Raw genomic sequence first — 25,940 nt, 5'->3', positions numbered from 1 at the left:
AAAGGCCAGATCCTCACGGAGCTAAGTCGAGGGAAGTCAGAAGGAGGGGATGGCACATTTTCTGATGGAGGACAGCCTCGAATCGGCACCGGCCGGGGTCCGCTCCTCTGGGCCTCAGAGATCTCGTCTGGAAAATGGGGATTAATAATAATAATAATAATAATGGTATTTGTCAAGTGCTTACTATGTACAAAGCACTGTTCCAAGCGCTGGGGAGGTTACAAGGTGATCAGGTTGTCCCACGGGGGGTTCACAGTTTTAATCCCCATTTTTGCAGGTGAGGTAACTGAGGCCCAGAGAAGTGAAGTGACTTGCCCAAAGTCACACGGCTGACAAGTGGCAGAGCCGGGATTTGAACCCACGACCTCCGACTCCAGAGCCCGGGCTCTTTCCACTGAGCCACGCTGCTTCTCTTGGGGTTAGGATTAAGACCGTGAGCCCCACGGGGGATTGCGGTCAACCCTCTTAACTGGTATCTTCTCCCTGTTCTCGGTAGGGTGCCCGGCACGGAGTGGGTGCTTAGCAGGTAGCATTAAAAAATAAAAAAATCCACCCCAACCAATGAATCAATCAGGAATCGGATTAGCCACAGGTCAGAGGGAACAGTTCCGCCTTATCCTGCCCCTCTTCCCTTCCTGCTTTTCACTCCCACATCCTCTCGTTTCCCCTTCTAGACTGTGAGCTCGCTGTTGGGTAGGGACCGTCTCTATATGTTGCCAATTCGTACTTCCCAAGCGCTTAGTACAGTGCTCTGCACACAGTAAGCGCTCAATAAATACGATTGATTGATTGATTGATTGATTGGCCCTTTTGGCAAGCCACTGACTTTCACTCAGTCACATAAGCTTCCTGCCGATAGGCTGTGAGCCCATTGTTGGGCAGGGACTGTCTCTATATGTTGCCAACTTGGACTTCCCAAGCGCTTAGTACAGTGCTCTGCACACAGTAAGCGCTCAATAAATACGATTGACTGATTGATTGATTGATTGGCCCTTTTGGCAAGCCACTGACTTTCACTCAGTCACATAAGCTTCCTGCCGATAGGCTGTGAGCCCACTGTTGGGTAGGGACTGTCTCTATATGTTGCCAATTCGTACTTCCCAAGCGCTTAGTACAGTGCTCTGCACACAGTAAGCGCTCAATAAATACAATTGATTGATTGATTGATTGATTGATTGGCCCTTTTGGAAAGCCACTGACTTTCACTCAGTCACATAAGCTTCCTGCCGATAGGCTGTGAGCCCATTGTTGGGTAGGGACTGTCTTTATATGTTGCCAACTTGGACTTCCCAAGCGCTTAGTACAGTGCTCTGCACACAGTAAGCGCTCAATAAATACGACTGACTGATTGATTGATTGATTGGCCCTTTTGGCAAGCCACTGACTTTCACTCAGTCACATAAGCTTCCTGCCGATAGGCTGTGAGCCCACTGTTGGTTAGGGACCGTCTCTATATGTTGCCAACTTGTACTTCCCAAGCGCTTAGTACAGTGCTCTGCACACAGTAAGCGCTCAATAAATATGATTGATTGATTGATTGATTGAAACTTCGTCCTTACAGGGCGAGTCCCTGAAGCACTAGCAGCTTGGTGACGGTGAGTCTCTGGGGTGGCCGATCAAACGATCAACAATATTTACTGAGTGCCTACTTGTGCAGAGCACTATATTAAGCGCTTGGGGGAATGCAGTGGGACAGAGTTGGCAGACACATTCCCTGTCCACAGTGAGCTTACAGTCCAGAAGCTAAGCTTACAGTCTGGAGTCAGTCGGTGGTATTTATTGAGCGCCTGCTTTGTTCAAGAAGCAGCGTGGCTCAGTGGAAAGGGCCCGGGCTTGGGAGTCAGAGGCCGTGGGTTCTAATACTGGCTCCGCCACTTCATCATCATCATCATCAATCGTATTTATTGAGCGCTTACTATGTGCAGAGCACTGTACTAAGCGCTTGGGAAGTACAAATTGGCAACATCTAGAGACAGTCCCTACCCAACAGTGGGCTCACAGTCTAAAAGGGGGAGGCAGAGAACAAAACCAAACATACTAACAAAATAAAATAAATAGAATAGATATGTACAAGTAAAATAGATATGTACAAGTAAAGATATGTACAAGCCACTTGGCTGTGTGACTTTGGGCAAGTCACTTCGCTTCTCTGTGCCTCAGTTCCCTCATCCGTAAAATGGGGATGAAGACTGTGAGCCCCCCGTGGGACAACCTGGTCACCTTGTAACTTCCCCAGCGCTTAGAACAGTGTTTTGCACGTAGCAATCGCTTAATAAATGCCATTATTATTATTATTCTATGGGCCTCAGTCACCTCATCTGTAAAAAATGGAGATTAAGATTGTGAGCCCCACGTGGGACAACCTGATCAATCAATCAATCAATCGTATTTATTGAGCGCTTACTGTGTGCACAGCACTGTACTAAGCGCTTGGGAAGTACAAGTTGGCAACATAGAGTCCCTACCCAACAACGGGCTCACAGTCTAGAAGTGCTTAGTATAGTGCCTGGAATACAGTAACACATACCATGAACAAAGGTCATCAATCAGTCAGTGGGAGCTTACTGTGTTCACAGCACTGTACTAAACGCTTGGGAAAGTACAATTCAAGAGTTTGTCCCCTGCCCATCCATGAATATACAGTCTAGAAGAGAGACAGACATTAAAATACATTAATTTTATGTATAGAAGTGCTCTGGGGCTGAGGGTGAGGTGACTATCAACTGCTTTTTCCTCTCCTCCTCCCCATCCCTCCTGCCTTACCTCCTTCCCCTCCCCACAGCACCTGTAAATATGGTTGTAAAGATTTATTACTCTATATAATTTACTTGTACATATTTACTATTCTATTTATTTTGTTAACGATGTGCATTTAGCTTTAATTCTATTTGTTCTGACGACTTGACACCTGTCTACATGTTCTGTTTTGTTGTCCGTCTCCCCCTTCTAGACTGTGAGCCTGCTGTTGGGTAGGGACCGTCTCTGTATGCTGCCAACTTGGACTTCCCAAGCGCTTAGTACAGTGCTCTGCACACGGTAAGCGCTCAATAAATGTGAGCCCGCTGTTGGATCGGGACCGTCTCTATATGCTGCCAACTTGGACTTCCCAAGCGCTTAGTACAGTGCTCTGCACACGGCAAGCGCTCAATAAATGTGAGCCTGCTGTTGGATAGGGACCGTCTCTATATGCTGCCAACTTCGACTTCCCAAGCGCTTAGTACAGTGCTCTGCACACGGTAAGCGCTCAATAAATGTGAGCCTGCTGTTGGATAGGGACCGTCTCTATATGCTGCTAACTTGGACTTCCCAAGCGCTTAGTACAGTGCTCTGCACATGGTAAGCGCTCAATAAATGAGAGCCCGCTGTTGGATAGGGACCGTCTCTATATGCTGCCAACTTGGACTTCCCAAGCGCTTAGTACAGTGCTCTGCACACGGTAAGCGCTCAATAAACGTGAGCCCGCTGTTGGGTAGGGACTGTCTCTATATGCTGCCAACTTGGACTTCCCAAGCGCTTAGTACAGTGCTCTGCACACGGTAAGCGCTCAATAAATGAAAGCCCGCTGTTGCATAGGGACTGTCTCTATATGCTGCCAACTTGGACTTCCCAAGCGCTTAGTACAGTGCTCTGCACACAGTAAGCGCTCAATAAATGTGAGCCCGCTGTTGGGTAGGGACCGTCTCTATATGCTGCCAACTTGGACTTCCCAAGCACTTAGTCCAGTGCTCTGCACACAGTAAGCGCTCAATAAATACGATTGAATGAATGAATAAATATGAATGAATGAATGCAGATCGAAGCGTATGGGCAACACAGGAGAGCGTTTAGGGGAAATGAGGCTGGGGAAGGTTTCTCGGATGAGATGTGATTTTAATAAGACTACGAAGGTGGAGAGAGTGGTCGTCTGCTGTAAATGGAGGGGGACGGAGTCCAGGCCAGAGGCACGATGTGGGCGAGGTTTCATCATCATCATCATCAATCGTATTTATTGAGCGCTTACTATGTGCAGAGCACTGTACTAAGTGCTTGGGAAGTACAAATTGGCAACATATAGACTGTGAGCCCACTGTTTTAGACTGTGAGCCCACTGTTGGGTAGGGACTGTCTCTATGTGATGCCAATTTGTACTTCCCAAGCGCTTAGTACAGTGCTCTGCACATAGTAAGCGCTCAATAAATACGATTGATTGATATAGATTGATTGATATAGAGACAGTCCCTACCCAACAGTGGGCTCACAGTCTAAAAGGGGGAGACAGAGAACAAAACCAAACATACTAACAAAATAAAATAAATAGAATAGATATGTACAAGTAAGATAAATAGAGTAATAAATATGTACAAACATATATACATATCATCATCATCATCATCATCAATCGTATGTATTGAGCGCTTACTGTGTGCAGAGCACTGTACTAAGCGCTTGGGAAGTACAAATTGGCAACATCTAGAGACAGTCCCTACCGAACAGTGGGCTCACAGTCTAAAAGGGGAACAAAACCAAACATACTAACAGTGAGATAGACGAGAGGGGGCTAGCCCTCCCTGCCTAGAGGTAGCCAGCCCAGAGGAGTGGCCCCTCACATCCGCCGAGACCAGAAGCTTTGAATGGGGCTCAGCACATGCTGATAAGGGCCACTTTAGCCCCTCAATCAATCAATCAATCGTATTTATTGAGCGCTTACTGTGTGCAGAGCACTGTACTAAGCGCTTGGGAAGTCCAAGTTGGCAACATCTAGAGACGGTCCCTACCCAACAGTGGGCTCACAGTCTAGAAGGGGGAGACAGACAACAAAACAAAACATGTAGACGGGTGTCAAGTCATCAGAATAAATCATCATCATCATCATCAATCGTATTTACTGAGCGCTTACTATGTGCAGAGCACTGTACTAAGCGCTTGGGAAGTACAAATTGGCAACATATAGAACAGTCCCTACCCAACAGTGGGCTCACAGTCTAAAAGGGGGAGACAGAGAACAAAACCAAACATACTAACAAAATAAAATAAATAGAATAGATATGTACAAGTAAAATAAATAGAGTAATAAATCTGTACAAACATATATACATATATACAGGTGCTGTGGGGAAGGGAAGGAGGTAAGATGGGGGGGATGGAGAGGGGGACGAGGGGGAGAGGAAGGAAGGGGCTCAGTCTGGGAAGGCCTCCTGGAGGAGGTGAGCTCTCAGCAGGGCCTTGAAGGGAGGAAGAGAGCTAGCTTGGCGAGGTAGAACGCCTTTTATTGAGGGGAATTGCAAAGGAAAACCAAAATGCTTGATCTTTGCCCAAGTCGATTTCAATCTAACAGAGCACTCATTCATTCATTCAATCGCATTTACTGAGCGCTTACAGTGTGCAGAGCACTGTACTAAGCGCTTGGGAAGAGCAGAGACTCCACACCAAGAAGAGTCTCGGGAGTCAGAAGGACCTGGATTCTAATCCCGACTCTGCCAATTGCTTGCAGGGTGACCTCGGGCAACTGCTCAGTTAACAGCTCTGTGCCTCAATTTCCTCACCTGTAAAATGGGGATCCCTCCTGCTTAGACTGAGCCCCATGCGGGACAGGGGTTGCGTCCAACTTAATTAACCTGTGCCTATCCCAGGGCTTAGAACGGTGTACGATGCACAGTAAGCGCTTAACAAATACCATAAAAAAGGGGGAACATATTCCAGAACCATAAAAGACACAAAAGTGGGCCATGAAAATAGAAAACCGGAGAAGGAAGGCAGAACTGCAACTGGAAGGTAGAAACCTAGGATGGCTTCCGTGGCAAGGCGGAGTTTGCCGCGCTGCAGATGTTGCTGAAGGTGAGATGGGGAGCGGGCCCGGTTAGTGCAACGCCGAGCCCGCCTTTTCAGCACTAATAATAATAATAATAATAATAATAATAATAAAAAGAAGAATGGTATTTTTAAGCGCTTAACTATGTTCCAGGCAAAGCAGCGTGGCCCAGTGGAAAGAGCACCGGCTTGGGAGTCAGGGGTCATTTGTTCCAATCCCGGCTCCGCCAACTGTCAGCTGTGTGACTTTGGGCAAGTCACTTCCCTTCTCTGGGCCTCAGTTACCTCATCTGTAAAATGGGGATTAAGACTGTGAGCCCCAACCCGATCACCTTGCAACCGCCCCAGCACTTAGAACTGTGCTTTGCACCTAGTAAAAGCTTAATAAATGCCATTATTGTTTCATTCAGTCCATCACTAAATCCTGTCAGTTCGATCTTCACAACATCACTAAAATCCACCCTTCCTTCTCCATCCAAACTGTTACCACGTTAATACAATCACTTGTCCTCTGATAAGTATCTTTTAGACTGTTAGCCCACTGTTGGGTAGGGACCGTCTCTATATGTTGCCATCTTGTACTTCCCAAGCGCTTAGCCCAGTGCTCTGCACACAGTAAGCGCTCAATAAATACGATTGATTGATTGATTGATTGACTGAAGCATCCCGAGGAGGCGGGACTTGGAAAAAAGTTACCATCTGTCAGCTGCCAGCTGATGCCTCAAGGCTCTCGGGTGGGCATGAACACTTATGGCCGCATGAGTCTGCGTGGCACATGCCAGTCACCGACTTCACTGTTGGGTAGGGATTGTCTCTATATGTTGCCAATTTGTACTTCCCAAGCGCTTAGTACAGTGCTCTGCACACAGTAAGCGCTCAATAAATACGATTGATTGATTGATTGATTGATTCTCTGAGGAGGAAGGGAGGCGGGGCCCAGCGCCCATGCCAGGAATTATATATATATGTATATATGTTTGTACGTATTTATTCCTCTATTCATTTATTTTATTTGTACCTATTTATTCTATTGATTTTATTTTATTAATCTGTTTTGTTCTCTGTCTCACCCTTCTAGACCGTGAGCCCGCTGTTGGGTAGGGACCGTCTCTACACGTCGCCAACTTGGACTTCCCAAGCGCTCAGTACGGTGCTCTGCCCACGGTAAGCGCTCAATCAATACGATTGAATGGATGAATGGGGAAGCAGCGTGGCTCAGCGGAAAGAGCCCGGGCTTTGGAGTCGGAGGTCACGGGTTCAAATCCCGGCTGCACCGCATGTCTGCTGTGTGACCTTGGGCAAGTCACTTCACTTCTCTGAGCCTCAGTTACCTCATCTGTAAAACGGGGATTAAGACTGTGAGTCCCACATGGGACAACCTCATCGCCTTGTATCCCCCCCCCCCCCCCAGCGCTTAGAACAGTGCTTTGCACATAGTAAGCGCTTAACAAATACCATTATTATTATTATTATTATTATTATGAATGAATGAATTCAGGCTCGCCTGGATCCGCCTGAATCCTGGAAAGAAGCCCAAATGCTGCCGCCTGTCCGAGGATGTGCTGGTTTTCGTAACGAGTTTGCCGTTCCCTATGGGATAGGGCTAACCGGATTAGGTGCCGTTGAGGTTACCCAAAGTCATTTATCATCATCATCATCATCATCAATCGTATTTATTGAGCGCTTACTGTGTGCAGAGCACTGTACTAAGCGCTTGGGAAGTACAAGTTTGCAACATTTATGTTTCTCTCCCCTGCACAAGGCCGGAGTTTTGCTGCCGGCGCCGGGTGAAACAGCCGCAGCTGCTTTTTGCAGGCGTTCCAGAGGTGTTGCACCACGTGTTGGGCCCTCTGTCACTCCCAGAAGGAAGAGGCCTCTCCTTTCAATCAATCAATCAATCAATCAATTGTATTTATTGAGCGCTTACTGTGTGCTGAGCACTGTACTGTACTGTATCCTTTCCTCGGGATAGAGCTGCTTCCACCCAGCAAGCGGGGTAAATTCTCTTCGAGACTGTGAGCCCCATGTTGGGTAGGGACCGTCTCTATATGTTACCGACTTGTACTTCCCAAGCGCTTAGTACAGTGCTCTGCACACAGTAAGCGCTCAATAAATACGATTGAATGAATAAGACTCGGGACCGTAAGCTCCTCGAGGGCCTCTTTCATGTCAACCTAATCTATTGCAAGTAGTCCTAGACTGTAAGCTTCTTGTGGGCAGGGAATGTGCCTACCAAATCTCTTATAGTTATATTTTACCGTCCCAAGCACTCTTAGTACAGTGCTCTGCACACAATAAGCACTCAAATATGATTTATTGATTGTACTCTCCCAAGCGCGTGGTACAGTGCCATGCGCACAGTAAGCGCTCAATAAATACGATTGAATGAATAAGACTAGGGACCGTAAGCTCCTCGAGGGCCTCTTTTATGTCGACCTAATCTACTGAGTCCCTCTAGACTGTAAGCTTCTTGTGGGCAGGGAATGTGTCTACCAAATCTCTTATAGTTATATTTTACCGTCCCAAGCGCTCTTAGTACAGTGCTCTGCACACAATAAGCACTCAAATACGATTTATTGATTGTACTCTCCCAAGCGCTTGGTACAGTACCATACACACAGTAAGCGCTCAATAAATACGATTGAATGAATAAGACTAGGGACCGTAAGCTCCTCGAGGGCCTCTTTCATGTCGACCTAATCTATTGTAAGTAGTCCCTCTATCATCATCATCGATCGTACTTATTGAGCGCTTACTATGTGCAGAGCACTGTACTAAGCGCTTGGGAAGTACAAATTGGCAACATATAGAGACAGTCCCTACCCAACAGTGGGCTCACAGTCTCACAGTCCTCTAGACTGTAAGCTTCCTGTGGGCAGAGAATGTGTCTACCAAATCTCTTATAGTTTTATTTTACCGTCCCAAGCGCTCTTAGTACAGTGCTCTGCACACAATCAGCACTCAAATACGATTTATTGATTGTACTCTCCCAAGCGCTTGGTACAGTGCCATGCACACAGTAAGCGCTCAATAAATACGATTGAATGAATAAGACTCGGGACCGTAAGCTCCTCGAGGGCCTCTTTCATGTCGACCTAATCTATTGCAAGTAGTCCTTCTAGACTGTAAGCTTCTTGTGGGCAGGGAATGTGCCTACCAAATCTCTTATAGTTATATTTTACTGTCCCAAGCGCTTAGTACAGTGCCATGGCTATATCTCGATCTCGTCTACCTCACCACCGACCACTCGCCCACATCCTGCCTCTGGCCTGGGATGCCCTCCCTCTTCATATCTGACAGACAGTCACTTTCCCCACCTTCAAAGCCTTATTGAAGGTAACCTCCTTTAGGAGGCCTTCCCTGATTACGCCCTCATTTTCTCTTCTCCCATTCCCTTCCGCTTGGCTCTTGCACTAGGATTTGCTCCCTTTATTCAGCCCTCCCTTAGCCCCACAGCTGTTAGATACAGATCCAGAATATATATATGTATATATTTATAATATATATATGTATTATAAATACATTCCCACATATATACATATAATATACATATATACACATAGTTACCTCATCTGTAAAGTGCTTAATAAATGCCATATATATAATTATTATAAATACATTCCCACATATATACATATAATATACATATATATACATTCAGTTACCTCATCTGTAAAGCGCTTAATAAATGCCATCATTATTATTCCCTTCCTTCCTCTCCCCCTCCTCCCCCTCCCCATCCCCCCGCCTTACCTCCTTCCCCTCCCCACAGCACCTGTATATATGTTTGTACGTATTTCTTACTCTATTTATTTATTTATTTTATTTGTACATATTTAGTCTATTTATTTTATTTTGTTAATATGTTCTGTTTTGTTGTCTGTCTCCCCCTTCTAGACTGTGAGCCCGCTGTTGGGTAGGGACCGTCTCTATATGTCGCCAACTTGTACTTCCCAAGCACTTAGTACAGTGCTCTGCACACAGTAAGTGCTCAATAAATATGATTGAATGAATACAGTACACATATATTAATACACACACATGCCTGTATACATGCTTGTCTCCCCCTCTGGACCGTGAGCTCGTTTTGGGCAGGGACCGTGTCTACTAACTCTGTTGCACTGTATTCTCCCATGCGTTTAGTAATAATAATAATAATTATTATTATTAATATAATAATAATGATGACATTTATTAAGCGCTTACTATGTGCGAAGCACTGTTCTAAGCCCTGGGGGGGGGGGGGGTTGCAAGGTGATCAGGTTGTCCCACGTGGGGCTCACAGTCTTAATCCCCATATATATATATTATATGTATATATGTGGGAATGTATTTATAATAATTATATATATGTATATATGTGTGTATATATAGAGGTATATACATATATGTATATATATATGTATATACCTATATATATAATTATTATAAATACATTCCCACATATATACATATAATATACATATATACACACACAGTACACATATATTAATACACACACATGTCTGTATACATGTTTGTCTCCCCCGCTGGACCGTGAGCTCGTTTTGGGCAGGGACCGTGTCTACTAACTCTGTTGTACTGTATTCTCCCATGCGTTTAGTAATAATAATTATAATAATGATGATGACATTTGTTAAGCGCTTACTATATGCGAAGCACTGTTCTAAGCACTGGGCAGGGGGTTGCAAGGTGATCAGGTTGTCCCACGTGGGGCTCACAGCCTTAATCCCCATATATATATATATATATATATATATATATATATGTATTATATGTATATATGTGGGAATGTATTTATAATAATTATATATATGTATATATGCACATATATACATATATAATTATGTATTTATATTTATAATTATATTTATAATTACTATATGTGTATATATGTGTATATATATACACATATATACACACATATATAATTATTGTAAATACATTCCCACATATATACACACAGTACACATATATTAATACACACACATGTCTGTATACATGTTTGTCTCCCCCTCTGGACCGTGAGCTCGTTTTGGGCAGGGACCGTGTCTACTAACTCTGTTGTACTGTATTCTCCCATGCGTTTAGTAATAATAATAATAATGACATTTGTTAAGCGCTTACTATGTGCGAAGCACTGTTCTAAGCGCTGGGGGGGTGTTGCAAGGTGATCAGGTTGTCCCATGTGGGCCTCACAGTCTTCATCCCCATTTTACAGATGAGGGAACTGAGGCCCAGAGAAGTGAAGTGGCTTGCCCAAAGTCACACAGCTGACAAGTCTTTTAGGGTCTTTCACAGTCTTTTAGACTGTGAGCCCGCTGTTGGGTAGGGACTGTCTCTATATGTTGCCAACTTGTACTTCCCAAGCGCTTAGTACAGTGCTCTGCACACAGTGAGCGCTCAATAAATACGATTGATGATGATGACAAGCGGCGGAGCCGGAATTAGAACCCATGACCTCTGGCTCCCAAGCCCGGGCTCTTTCCACTGAGCCACGCTGCTTCTCTGCAGGCGTGCTTCTCTGCTTCTCTGCACTTCTAGTACAGTGCTCTCACACCGTAAGCGTTCAATAAATACAACTGATTGATTGTTTAGATGCTTCTCCTTTAGACTGTGAGCTCATTTTGGGCAGGGAAGGTGTCCACCAACTCTATTGTTTCAAGCTCTCCAAGCACTTAGGATGTTGCCGTGCAGTCAGTGCTCAAACAGTAGCACTGACTGGTAGATTCTGGAAACGCTAACTATAAAAAGGTTTTTAAACTGAACTTCTCTATCACTCCTGGTTTCCTTTTTTAAAAAGACCTCAAACACCTTTCTACCCCACGACTTTTTTTTGATGGTATTTGTTAAGCGCTTATCGTGTGTCAAGCGCTGTGCTAAGCGCTGGGGTAGATACAAACTAAGCAGGTTGGACACAGGCCACGTCCCACATGGGGCTCACAGTTTAATCCCCACTTCACAGACAAGATAACTGAGGCCCAGAGAAGTGGGTTCACAGTTTAATCCCCACTTTACAGACAAGATAACTGAGGCCCAGAGAAGTTAAGTGACTTGTCCCAGGTCACATAGCAGACAACGAGCCCGTTGTTGGGTAGGGACCATCTCTATATGTTGCCAACTTGTACTTCCCAAGCGCTTGGTACACAGTAAGCGCTCAATAAATACGATTGAATGAATGAATGTTGGGTAGGGATCATCTCTATATGTTGCCAACTTGACTTCCCAAGCGCTTGGTACAGTGCTCTGCACACAGTAAGCGCTCAATAAGTATGACTGACTGAATGAATGAATACGTTGCCGATTTGTACTTCCCAAGCGCTTAGTACAGCGCTCTGCACAGAGTAAGCGCTCAATAAATACGTCTGAATTCATTCATTCAATCGTATTTATTGAGCGCTTACTGTGTGCAGAGCACTGGACTAAGCGCTTGGGAAGTACAAGTTGGCAACACATAGGGACGGTCCCGACCCAACGGTGGGCTCCCAGTCTAGAAGGGGGAGACAGACGACAAAACAAAACATATTAACTTGTACTTCCCAAGCGCTTAGTACGGTGCTCTGCACCCAGTAAGCGCTCAATAAATCCGATCGATGATGATGATATTAATAAAATAAAATGAATGAATGAATGAAACGGTGGGGCCAAGATTAGAACTCAGGTCCTTCTGATTCCCAGGCTCTATCAACTAAGCCAGGCTACTTCTCTTCCCGTTCATCTCCCCCTTCTAGTGGCCCGTTCCGACCCAGAACACGGAAGGTTTTCAGCGAGTAATCTGGATGTTTTCGGGGAATTTTTTGGGGTGCGTTTTGTTTTTTTACCTGCTGCTAGCCGCTTTGAGGTCACAGAAGTGGGCGAGCAAAGCTCTGACGACATCCTGGCAGACCACTTTCACCACATCTACGTGGCTCAGCCTTTGGCGCAGCTGTCTGGCGATCTCCCAGAAGTCTTCAGAAAGCAGGTGATACAGCTGCCCTTCATCCCGACTCAGTTTCCCATACCAGGAAAGCACGTAATCCCGGTAGGTATAGTCAAACACTACAGGGAGAGACAAAGCAGTCCGGGCCGCTTAGACAGAAGCGGCGACTTCGGCACGGAAGACAGGACCGGATCTTGGCTAACGTTTGAGTCGGGCATATAATCATAATATTTGTCAAACACTTACTACGTGCCAAGCAGGGGACTAAGCACCGGGGCAGGTACGCTACAACCGGAGAAGCAAGAGCCTGGTCTAATGGAGAGAGGATGGGCCTGGGAATCAGAGGACCTGGGTTCTAATCCTGGATTGCCCCTTGTCTGCTGTGTGACCTTGGGCAGGGCACTTGACTGCCTCTGGGCCTCGGTTACCTCATCGGTAAAATGGGGATTAACACTGTGAAACCATGTGGGTTTGCTGGTTCAGTCGCTCATCCTATCCCGGCTGGATTACGGCATCAGCCTCCTCTCTGATCTCCCATTCTCCTGTCTCTCCCCACTTCAGTCTACACTTCACGCCGCTGCCCGGATCATCTTTGTGCAGAAACGCTCTGGGCATGTTACTCCCCTCCTCAAAAATCTCCAGTGGCTACCAATTAATCTGCGCATCAGGCAGAAACTCCTCACCCTGGGCTTCAAGGCCGTCCATCACCTCGCCCCCTCCTCCCTCACCTCCCTCCTCTCCTTCTCCAGCCCAGCCCGCACCCTCCGCTCCTCTGCCGCTAACCTCCTCACCGTGCCTCGTTCTCGCCCGTCCCGTCGTCAATCAATCAATCAATCGTATTTACTGAGCGCTTACTGTGTACAGAGCACTGGACTAAGCGCTTGGGAAGTACAAGTTGGCAACATACAGAGACGGTCCCTACCCAACAGCGGGCTCACAGTCTAGAAGGGGGAGACAGGGAACAAAACAACACATATTAACAGAATAAAATAAATAGAATAAATATGTACAAGTAAAATAAATAGAGTAATAAATATGTGCAAACATATATACATATATACAGGCATTCCCGCCATCGACCCCCGGCCCACGTCCTCCCCCGGGCCTGGAATGCCCCCAATCCCTCTGCCCATCCGCCAAGCTCGCTCTCTTCCTCCCTTCAAAGCCCTACTGAGAGCTCACCTCCTCCAGGAGGCCTTCCCACACTGAGCCCCCTTTTTCCTCTCAATCAGTCAATCAATCAATCAATCGTATTTATTGAGCGCTTACTGTGTGCAGAGCACTGGACTAAGCGCTTGGGAAGTACAAGTCTCCCCCTCCCCATCCCCCCTGCCCCACCACCTTCCCTTCCCCACAGCGCCTGTACATATGTTTGTACAGATTTTTTACTCTATTTTACTTGTACATATTCACTATTCTACTTATTTTGTCAATGATGTGCATCTAGCTTTACTTCTATTTATTCTGATGACTTGACACCTGTCCACATGTTTTGTTTTGTTGTCTGTCTCTCCCTTCTAGACTGTGAGCCCGTTGTTGGGTAGGGACTTAGAAGGCGCTTAGAACAGTGGTTGGCACATAATAAGCGCTTACCAAATACCATCATCATCATGGATGATGTATATGTATATATGTTTGTACATATTTATTACTTTATTTATTTATTTATCTTGTACATATCTATTCTATTTATTTTATTTTATTAGTATGTTTGGTTTTGTTCTCTGTCTCCCCCTTCCAGACTGTGAGCCCGCTGTTGGGTAGGGACTGTCTCTATGTGTGGCCGACTTGTACTTCCCAAGCGCTTAGTACAGTGCTCTGCACACAGTAAGCGCTCAATAAATATGATTGATTGATTGATTGATAGAAGGGGGAGACAGACAACAAAACAAGGCATGTAGACAGGTGATCTACAAAGCATGCTTTGCTTTGTTTTTTAATGAAATCTGCTAATCACTTACTATGTGCCAAGCAATGTCCTGAGAGCTGGGTAGATACGAGCTAATCAGGTTGGAAAGGGTCCATGTCCCACAGGGAGCTCACAGTCTTAATCCCCATTTTAAAGAGGGGGTGACTGAGGCACAGAGGAAGTGACTTGCCTAAGGTCACACAGCAGACAAGTGGTGGAGGCGGGATTAGAACCCGGGTCCTTCTGATTCTGATTCCCAGGCCCGGGTTCCACCCACTTGGTGACAATGTTTGCACCGCCTTAGTCAAAAGGCAGCATAATAATAATAATAATAATAATAATGATAGCATTTATTAAGCGCTTACTATGTGCAAAGCACTATTCTAAGTGCTGGGGAGGTTACAAGGTGATCAGGATGATGATGATGGCATTTATTAAGCGCTTACTATGTGCAAAGCACTATTCTAAGCGCTGGGGAAGTTACAAGCTGATCAGGCTGTCCCCTGGGGGGCTCACAGTCTTCATCCCCATTTTCCAGATGAGGTAACTGAGGCACAGAGAAGTGAAGTGACTTCCCCAAAGTCACACAGCTGGCAATTGGCAGAGCTGGGATTTGAACCCTGTCCCACCTGAGTTCACCTCACCCAAAAAAACACCTGGAGGAAGAGAGGACAGAACACTCGATACACTCCCGCTGCCGGAATAACAATCCCAGCCTATTCCACATTAAGGAAAACTTGCTTTAGAGTTCATTCTAGACTGTGAGCCCACTGTTGGGTAGGGACCGTCTCTATATGTTGCCAACTTGTACTTCCCAAGCGCTTAGTACAGTGCTCTGCACACAGTAAGCGCTCAATAAATACGATTGATTGATTCATTCATTCATTCTAGACTGAGAGCCCACTGTTGGGTAGGGACCGTCTCTATATGTTGCCAACTTGTACTTCCCAAGCGCTTAGTACAGTGCTCTGCACACAGTAAGCGCTCAATAAATACGATTGATTGATTCATTCATTCATTCTAGACTGAGAGCCCACTGTTGGGTAGGGACCGTCTCTATATGTTGCCAACTTGTACTTCCCAAGCGCTTAGTACAGTGCTCTGCACACAGTAAGCACTCAATAAATACGATTGATTGATTAATTGATTGACTCATGCTCCTTGACTGATGCGGTGTTTTTTTTTTTCCTCTTTTAATGGTATTCGTTAAGCACTTACTGTATGCTAGGCACTGTACTAAGCACGTGGGGTAGATACAAGCTAATCTCTCCCCCTCGTCCCCCTCTCCATCCCCCCATCTTACCTCCTTCCCTTCCCCACAGCACCTGTATATGTGTATATATGTTTGTACATATTTATTACTCTATTTATTTATTTATTTATTTATTTTACTTATACCTATCTATTCTATTTATTTTATTTTGTTAGTATGTTTGGTTTTGTTCTCTGTCTCCCCCTTTTAGACTGTGAGCCCACTGTTGGGTAGGGACTGTCTCTATATGTTGCCGATTTGTACTTCCCAAGCGCTTAGTACAGTGCTCTGCACACAGTAAGCGCTCAATAAATACGATTGATGATGATGATGATGATCAGGTTGGACTCAGACCCTGTCCCACATGGGGCTCACAGTCTTACTCCTCATTCATTCATTCAATCGTATTTATTGAGCGCTTACTGTGTGCAGAGCACTGTACTAAGCGCTTGGGAAGTGCAAGTTGGCACCATATAGAGACGGTCCCTACTCAACAACGGGCTCACAGTCTAGAAGGGGGAGACAGACAACAAAACAAAACATGTGGACGGGTGTCAAGTCACCAGAATAAATAGAATTAAAGCTAAATGCACATCATTAACCAAATAAATAGAATAGTAAATATGTACAAGTAAAATATATAGAGTAATAAATCTGTACAAGGACGAGTGGACAGGTTAACATGCGGACGGGTGTCAAGTCATCAGCATAAATAGAATTAAAGCTAAATGCACATCATTAACCAAATAAATAGAATAGTAAATATGTACAAGTAAAATATATAGAGTAATAAAACTGTACAAGGACGAGTGGACGGGTTAACACGTGGATGGGTGTCAACTCATCAGAATAAATAGAATTAAAGCTAAATGCACATCATTAACAAAATAAATAGAATAGTAAATATGTGCAAGTAAAATATATAGAGTAGTAAATCTGTACAAGGACGAGTGGACGGGTTAACATGTGGACGGGTGTCAAGTCATCAGAATAAATAGAATTAAAGCTAAATGCAGATCATTAACAAAATAAATAGAATAGTAAATATGTACAAGTAAAATATATAGAGTAATAAATCTGTACAAGGACGAGTGGACGGGTTAACACGCGGATGGGTGTCAAGTCATCAGAATAAATAGAACTAAAGCTAAATGCACACCATTAACAAAATAAATAGAATAGTAAATATGTGCAAGTAAAATATATAGAGTAATAAATCTGTACAAGGACGAGTGGGCGGGTTAACATGTGGACGGGTGTCAAGTCATCAGAATAAATAGAATTAAAGCTAAATGCACATCATTAACAAAATAAATAGAATAGTAAATATGTACAAGTAAAATATATAGAGTAATAAATCTGTACGAACATACGAACATATATACAGGTGCTATGGGGAGGGGAAGGAGCAGCACGGCTCAGTGGAAAGAGCACGGCTTTGGGAGTCAGAGGTCATGGATTCTAATCCCGACTCTGCCGCTTGTCAGCTGTGTGACTTTGGGCAAGTCACTTCACTTCTCTGTGACTCAGTGACCTAGCGTGGCTCAGTGGAAAGAGCCCGGGCTTTGGAGTCAGAGGTCACGGGTTCAAATCCCGGCTCCGCCAATTGTCAGCTGTGTGACTTTGAGCAAGTCACTTAACTTCTCTGGGCCTCAGTTACCTCATCTGTAAATTGGGGATGAAGACTGCGAGCCCCCCCGTGGGACAACCTGATCCCCTTGCAACCTCCCCAGTGCTTAGAACAGTGCTTTGCACATTGTAAATGCTTAATAAAGTCCATTATTATTATTAGTGGCCTCTTCTGTAAAATGGGGATTAAGACGGTGAGCCCCACGTGGGACAAACCCGATCACCTTGTATCCACCTCCTCATTTTAGAGATGAGGTAACTGAGGCCCAGAGAAGTGAAGTGACTTGTTCAAGGTCACACGGCAGACGAGTAGTGGAGCTGGGATGAGAGGCCAGGTCTTGAGCCCCAGGCCCGGGCTTCTGCCTATTATTTATTTATAAATAATATTTATATTATTATAAATAGAGTATATTTATTCTCTATTTATTTATTTATTTATTTATTTTACTTGTACATTTCTATCCTATTTATTTTGTTGGTATGTTTGGTTCTGTTCTCTGTCTCCCCCTTTTAGACTGTGAGCCCACTGTTGGGTAGGGACTGTCTCTATGTGTTGCCAATTTGTACTTCCCAAGCGCTTAGTACAGTGCTCTGCACATAGTAAGCGCTCAATAAATACGATTGATTGATTGATTGATTGATTCTGCCGCTAGATCTCACTGCTCCCGATGCTGTTTCTTCTGACATCCTCCCCGCTGTTCCTCCAGGCCTCAGTGAAGCCATTTGCCTGATTGAGGCCACACTCCCCAAGCGACTGGATGACTGCATCAGCCTCCTCTCTGATCTCCCATCCTCCTGTCTCTCCCCACTTCAATCCATACTTCCCGCCGCTTCCCGGATCGTCTTTGTGCAGAAACGCTCTGGGCATGTTACTCCCCTCCCAAAAATCTCCAGTGGCTACCAGTCAACCTACACATCAAGCAAAAACTCCTCAGTCTTGGCTTCAAGTCTGTCCATCCCCTCGTCCCCTCCCACCTCCCCTCCCTTCTGTTCTCCTCCCGCTCAGCCCGCACCCTCCGCTCCTCTGCTGCCGCACACCTCCTCACCCCTTATGTTGCCAACTTGGACTTCCCAAGCGCTTAGTACAGTGCTCTGCACACAGTAAGCGCTGACAACCTGGTCCCCCTGTATCTGCCCCAGCGCTTAGAACGGTGCTTTGCACATAGTAAGCGCTTAGCAAATGCCATCATCATTATCTCATATCTATTCTAGTCTATTTTATTTTGTTAGTATGTTTGGTTTTGTTCTCCATCTCCCCCCTTTTAGACTGTGAGCCCACTGTTTCCCTTCAAGGCCCTACTGAGAGCTCACCTCCTCCAGGAGGCCTTCCCAGTCTGAGCCCCCCTTCCTCTCCCCCTCGTCCCCCTCTCCATCCCCCCCATCTTACCTCCTTCCCTTCCCCACAGCACCTGTATAGATGTATATATGTTTGTACATATTTATTACTCTATTTATTTATTTTACTTGTACATATCTATTCTATTTATTTTATTTTGTTAGTATGCTTGGTTTTGTTCTCTGTCTCCCCCCTTTTAAACTGTGATCCCACTGTTGGGTAGGGACTGTCTCTATATGTTGCCAACTTGTACTTCCCAAGCGTTTAGTACAGTGCTCTGCACACAGTAAGCGCTCAATAAATACGATTGATGATGATGATTGATTGATTGATTGATTGATTGATTGAAACTCGTTCTCACCTGTCCCACCATCAACCCTCGGCCCATGTCCTTCTCCTGGCGCGGAATGCCCTCCCTCCACACATCCACCAAGCTAGCTCTCTTCCTCTCTTCAAAGCCCTCCTGAGAGCTCACCTCCTCCAAGAGGCCTTCCCACACTCAGCCCCCTTTTTCCTCTCCTCCTCCTCATCCCCCCGGCCCTACCTCCTTCCCCTCCCCACAGCACCTGTATAAGTGTTTGTACAGATTTATTACTCTATTTTACTTGTCCATATTTACTATTCTATTTATTTTGTTAATAATGCGCATTTAGCTTTAATTCTATATGTTCTGATGACTTGACACCTGTCCGCATGTTTTGTTTTGTTGTCTGTCTCCCCGTTGTTGGGTAGGGACCGTCTCTATCTGTTGCCAACTTGTACTTCCCAAGCGCTTAGTACGGTGCTCTGCACACAGTCAGCGTTCAATAAATACGACTGAATGAGTGAATGAATGATTTCGGGGACCAAGTCTCAGATGAATCAAACGCCCACTTCCCTTTCCTCGGATGAATCAAACGCCCCCTTCCCTCTCCCCCTCCAAATCCTTCCGGATGCACAACAAACCGCAATGAATCCGATCTGGAAAAAAACAAACACATCTGCTTTTTTTTTCCTTAGGATAAAAGGATTCTGACCCGGCCAGCAATGATCGGGATCATGCATTAGTAGTGTTTCTTCCGAGGAGCTCACAAAATTCTTGGTTTTGGGGGTTGGGCGATTGGACTGAAGCCTTTTTAGCAGTTCTGCTCTCCCAGACTACAAACCGAAATTGGAAGTCTTGTCTGATGCATTATTCAGCATCCACAACCCAAGTCCTCCCTTCGCATCCTCCTGCACCACCAGATAAATCCCCCATAACCCTCCTTTTAAGGTTTTTCACCTCCTCTGCCTTTGCGGAGAACATCCCAAGAGCAGCAATAACGATTATGATATTAAGCCCCGACAGATCGGACACAATCCCTGTCCCTCGTGAGGTTCCCCGTCTTAGAGGCAGGAAATGCGGGGATCTCCTCCTCATTTTACAGATGAAGGGAAACTGGGAAGTTAGGTGACTTGGCCAAGGTCACTCAGCAGGCCAGGGGACGAGCCGGGACTAGAATCCAGTGGGAATGGGCCGAGGGAATGGGACAGGCGAGAATGAGGTACAGTGCAGAGCAGGAAGTTATCTTGCTCGCTAAGGATCAGTTGGGAAAGGCAAAATGTTGGGGAAGTAGAGGCATCTGGGGTCCAACTGGGGGATCCGAGGGGAGACTGAGGCACAAAGACTGTTCTCTATTATTATTATCATCAGTAATCGTATTTATTGAGCGCTTACTGTGTACAAAGCACTGTACTAAGCGCTCAGGAGAGTACAATATAACATCGGGCACATTCCCTGCCCACAACAATCTCTCAGTCTGAAAGGAGCTCACAGTCTCTAGACTGTAAGCTCATCGTGGGCAGGGAATGTGTTTATTGTCATGTTGGATTCTCCCAAGTTCTTAGTACAGTGCACCGCGCACAGTAAGTGCTCAATAAATCTGACTGACTGACTGGTTGTTGCAGAAGGCTCTGCAGGTCATCCTGCCCCAGCTTCCCTGGACAAGGTGTCTTTGCTTTTTGTGAAATTTAATAACGTCTCTTCGTTGTACAGTTTCTTTTACAGAAAACGCCGGTGTCCCTGACAAAAGGGACACTTTTAGACTGTGAGCCCACTGTTGGGTAGGGACTGTCTCTATGTGTTGCCAATTTGTACTTCCCAAGCGCTTAGTACAGTACTCTGCACATAGTAAGCGCTCAATAAATACGATTGATTGACTGATTGATTGAAAAGAGGCTGCTTCGCAATCTAAGGCCCCAAACCCCTGAGTTGGGTTTTAAAGTCACCAAATCCTAGACTCTTAGCTTCTTGTGGGTGGGGAATGGGGTCTACCAACTCTTTGTTCATTCATTCATCCAATCATACTTACTGAGCGTTTACTGTGTGCGGAGCACTGTACTAAGTGCTTGGAGAGTACAATTCAGTGCTTGGAAAGTATAATTCTGTTATATTGGACTCTTCCAAGCACTTCCGAGTACAGTGCTCTACACATAGTAAGCACTCAATAATAATAATGATTATGGTATTTGTTAAGCGCTTACTATGTACCAGGCACCTTACTAAGCACTGAGGCGTGTAATACCACTGATTGGTTAGATTAGAGAAGCAGCGTGGCTCAGTGGAAAGAGCCCGGGCTTGGGAGTCAGCGGTCATGGGTTCTAATCCTGGCTCCGCCCCATGTCTGCTGTATGACCTTGGGCAAGTCACTTCACTTCTCCGAGCCTCAGTTCCCTCATCTGTAAAATGGGGATTAAGACTGTGAGTGGGACAACCTGATCACCTTGTATCCTCCCGAGCACTTAGAACAGTGCTTTGTACATAGTAAGCGCTTAAAAAATGCCATCATCATTATTATTATTATTACTGTGATTTGTCCATCTAAATTCCTTTATTTGTGATATCCATCCCTAGCAAAACGCTTCATATTAAAAAAAATGATATTTGTTAAGCACTTACTATGTGCCAGGCACTGTATTAAGCAGTAGGGTAGATACAAATGAATCAGGTTGGAACAGCCCCTGTCCCATATGGGGCTCACAGTGTTAATCCTCATTTCACAGATGAGGTAACAGAGGCCCAGAGAAGTGGGGTGACTTGCCCAGGGTCACACAGCAGAAAAGTGGCAGAGCCAGGACTATAACTCACATCATTCATTCATTCATTCAATCGTATTTATTGAGCGCTTACTGTATGCAGAGCACTGTACTAAGTGCTTGGGAAGTACCAGTTGGCAACATACAGAGATGGTCCCTACCCAACAGTGGGCTCATCCTTCTGATTCCCAGCTTGAGAAGCAGCGTGGCTCAGTGGAAAGAGCACAGGCTTTGGAGTCAGAGGTCATGGGTTCAAATCCCGACTCTGCTACTAGTCAGCTGTGGGACTTTGGGAAAGTCACTTGACTTCTCTGTGCCTCAGTTCCCTCATCTGTAAAATGGGGATGAAGACTGTGAGCCCCCTGAGGGACAACCTGATCACCTTGTAACCTCCCCAGTGCCTAGAACAGTGCTTTGCACATAGTAAGTGCTTGATAAATGCCATTATTATTATTATTATTTACAGGCCTGTGGCTCTCTATCCACTAGACCATACTTCACCCTTGGCAATCATTGCTTTTTTTTTTTTTAAAAAAAGGTGCATTTGTTAAGCGCTTATTTACTTAGTGCTTACTATAATAATAATAATAATAATGATGTTGGTATTTGTTAAGCGCTTACTATGTGCCAAGCACTGTTCTAAGTGCTGGGGTGGATACAAGGTTATCAGGGTTGTCCCACGTGGGGTTCCCAATCTTAATCTCCATTTTACAGATGAGGTAAATGTGGCCCGGAGAAGTGAAGTGACTTGCCCAAAGTCACACAGCTGACAAGTGGCAGAGCCGGGATTTGAACCCATGACCTCTGGCTCTTAAGCCTGTGTACTATGTGTCCAACACTGCTCTAAGTGCTGGGGTAGCTACAAGTTAATTAGGTTGGACGCGGTCACTGTCCCTCACGGGGCTCAAAGTGTTAAAGTGTTAAAGATTGGTAAAGTGATTGTTAAAGATTAAAAAGATTGTTAAAGTGAAGTGTTAAAGATTGGGCAGCTGCCAAACACGAAGAAACACACGATTCTTCAGAAACAAACGAAGCGCTTAGTACAGTGCTCTGCACACGGTAAGCGCTCAATAAATACGATTGATGATTCTGTGAGGGACAGCACAGGAAGGCTGAAGCAGAAAGCAGAAGCCACCATAGTAGAATCACACCTCATCCTGTACTCAACCAATCCTCCCATACCAAATCTCCCCGTGCCAACATGCGGATCGTGTTATATCGGAGCAGACTCAGGCTGTGGGAAGGGTGCCCTCTAATTCATTCATTCATTCATTCATTCAATCGTATTTATTGAGCGCTTACTGTGTGCAGAGCACTGGACTAAGCACTTGGGAAGTACAAGTTGGCATCATATAGAGACGGTCCCTACCCAACAGCGGGCTCACAGTCTAGAAGGGGGAGACAGAGAACAAAACATATTAACAGAATAAAATAAACAGAACAAATATGTACAAGTAAAATAAAAATAGAGTAATAAATACGTACAATTATATATACATATATACAGGTGCTGTGAGGAAGGGAAGGAGGTAAGGCGGGGGGGGATGGAGAGGGGGAGGAGGGGAATTCCTCCATCATGCTGTGTCCCAATTATGAAATCATCATCATCATCAATCGTATTTATTAAGCGCTTACTATGTGCAGAGCACTGTACTGAGAGCTTGGGAAGTACAAATTGGCAACATATAGAGACAGTCCCTACCCAACATTGGGCTCACAGAAATGAAAACCCACGTTATGGCAGAGGTGGGCCCAGTTCTCTATGGCTCTTAAGCTCCTAGCACAGGGCTGGACCCTGAGAAGCATGCAGAACTCCTGGTGATATACTCATTTCTTTTTTGTTTTTTAAATAAGAATAATAATAATAATGGCATTTATTAAGCGCTTACTATGTGCAAAGCACTGTTCTAAGCACTGAGGAAGTTACAAGGTGATGAGTTTGTCCCACAGGGGGCTCACAGTCTTAATCCCCATTTTACAGATGAGGTCACTGAGGCACAGAGAAGTGAAGTGACTTGCCCAAAGTCACACAGCTGACAATTGGTGGAGTTGGGATTCGAACCCACGACCTCTGACTCCAAAGCCCAGGCTCTTTCCACTGAGCCACGCTGCTTCTCAAATAGTATTTGTTAAGTGCTTACTATGTGTCAGGTATTCTACTAAGCACTCAGGCAGGTACAAGCTAAGCAGGTTGGACACAGTCCATGTCCTATGAGGGGCTCATGGTCTTAACTCCCGTTTTACAGATGAGGTAACTGAGGCACAGTTGCAAACAGGGTCATCAGGAAATAGGGGAGAATGAGGCACAGAGAAGTGAAGTGAATTGTCCAAGGTCACCCAGCAGACAAGTGGCAGAGGTGGGGTTTGAAGCCAGGTCCTCTGACTCACAGGCTCGTGCTCCACCTTCTGTGCTACACTGTTTATAATAATAATGGCATTTATTAAGCGCTTACTATGTGCAAAGCACTGTTCTAAGCGCTGGGGAGGTTACAAGGTGATCAGGTTGTCCCACAGGGGGCTCACACTCTTAACCCCCATTTTACAGATGAGGGAACTGAGGCACAGAGAAGTTAAGTGACTTCATCATCATCATCATCACCAATCGTATTTATTGAGCGCTTACTGTGTGCAGAGCACTGTACTAAGCGCTTGGGAAGTACAAGTCGGCAACATATAGAGATAGTCCCTACCCAACAGTGGGCTCACAGTCTAAAAGGGGGAGACAGAGAACAAAACCATACTTACAAAATAAAATAAATAGAATAGATATGTACAAGTAAAATAAATAGAGTAACAAATATGTACAAACATATATACATATATACAGGTGACTTGCCCAAGGTCACACAGCTGACAATTAGCAGAGCCGGGATTTGAACCCGTGACCTCTGACTCCAAAGCCCGGGATCTTTCCACTGAGCCACGGTGCTTCTGTTTCTGCTTTGCCTCATCTAATTGCATGGAGCTGTTTTATACAGGGACAGTAATGGCCTTATTGAAAGTCCACTAGACACAATGTACTATCCTAAGTGCTTGGAAAAATGAGACATTCCCTGCCCATGAGGAATTTACCCTTTAATGAAGACAGATATAAAAACATTTGCAAAAACGGTCATCAGGAAATAGGGGAGGATGAAATTCACTGGATTATTTATTCTAATTTACTTTTCAACATCTGTCCTCCTTCCTTACTGTCCTCCTTCCCCTCCCCACAGCACCTGGATATATGTATATATGTTTGTTCGTATTTATTACTCTATTTAGTTTATTTGTACATATTTGTTCGATTTATTTTATTTTGTTAATATGTTGAGTTTTGTTGTCTGTCTCCCCCTTCTAGACTGTGAGCCCGCTGTTGGGTAGGGACTGTCTCTATATGTTGCCAGCTTGTACTTCCCAAGCGCTTAGTCCAGTGCTCTGCACACAGTAAGCGCTCAATAAATACGATTGGATGAATGAATGAACATAATTCTGATCCAATAGAGTAGATTTCACCCGAGGCACTGGGCAAAGGTGTAGATTTGGTCTGAAAAGTTGCCAATTTGTACTTCCCAAGCTCTTAGTGCAGTGCTCTGCACATAGTAAGCGCTCAATAAATACGATTGATGATGATGAAAAGTCTCACCCCAAAACTCTCCAATATTAATGTTGGTTTGATGTGAACAGCGGGGCCCAGTGCTATTTACGTTTTTACTTTCTCTCCATCCAAATCTACTTTTCCTATCTCAGAAGGTAGAGCATGAAAGATGAGACGTCAGTGACTCAAAAGATTTCAAAGCATCATTTTTGCCTATTCAAATATCCCCGTGTTGTACTTGGGGTCAGAAATCAGGGGCAAAATACCAGATCTTGGGGGACTACTGCTTTTAATTTGTTGCCAATTTGTACTTCCCAAGCGCTTAGTACAGTGCTCTGCACATAGTAAGCGCTCAATAAATACGATTGATTGATTGATTGACTGATTTTAAAGAGATCTACACCAAATGCTCTCTATTCCAGGCAGGGACAGGGTGGGAGTAATGGGGTGGGGGACAGTAGGTGTGCCCCTCCACCC

General features: G+C 45.0%; 1 protein-coding gene across 2 annotated transcripts in view; it reads right to left on the bottom strand.

Moving 5' to 3' along the window:
* Positions 1-25,940, bottom strand: part of SNX25 (sorting nexin 25) — a 108,142-nt gene that overhangs the window by 67,775 nt on the left and 14,427 nt on the right. Inside the window, exon 2 of one of the 2 annotated variants that reach the window (XM_038755331.1) lies at positions 12,609-12,825. The exons of the other annotated variant lie outside the window; for it this stretch is intronic. Coding sequence (XP_038611259.1) covers positions 12,609-12,825 — 217 coding nt within the window. The remainder of the gene's footprint in view (positions 1-12,608; positions 12,826-25,940) is intronic. 2 annotated transcript variants of the gene reach the window in all.

This window comes from Tachyglossus aculeatus, chromosome 12, assembly GCF_015852505.1.
Source record: "Tachyglossus aculeatus isolate mTacAcu1 chromosome 12, mTacAcu1.pri, whole genome shotgun sequence".
Lineage (NCBI taxonomy): Eukaryota > Metazoa > Chordata > Mammalia > Monotremata > Tachyglossidae > Tachyglossus > Tachyglossus aculeatus.
Note: the sequence above shows the minus strand (reverse complement) of the source record. Positions and strands in the feature narration are given on the sequence as shown.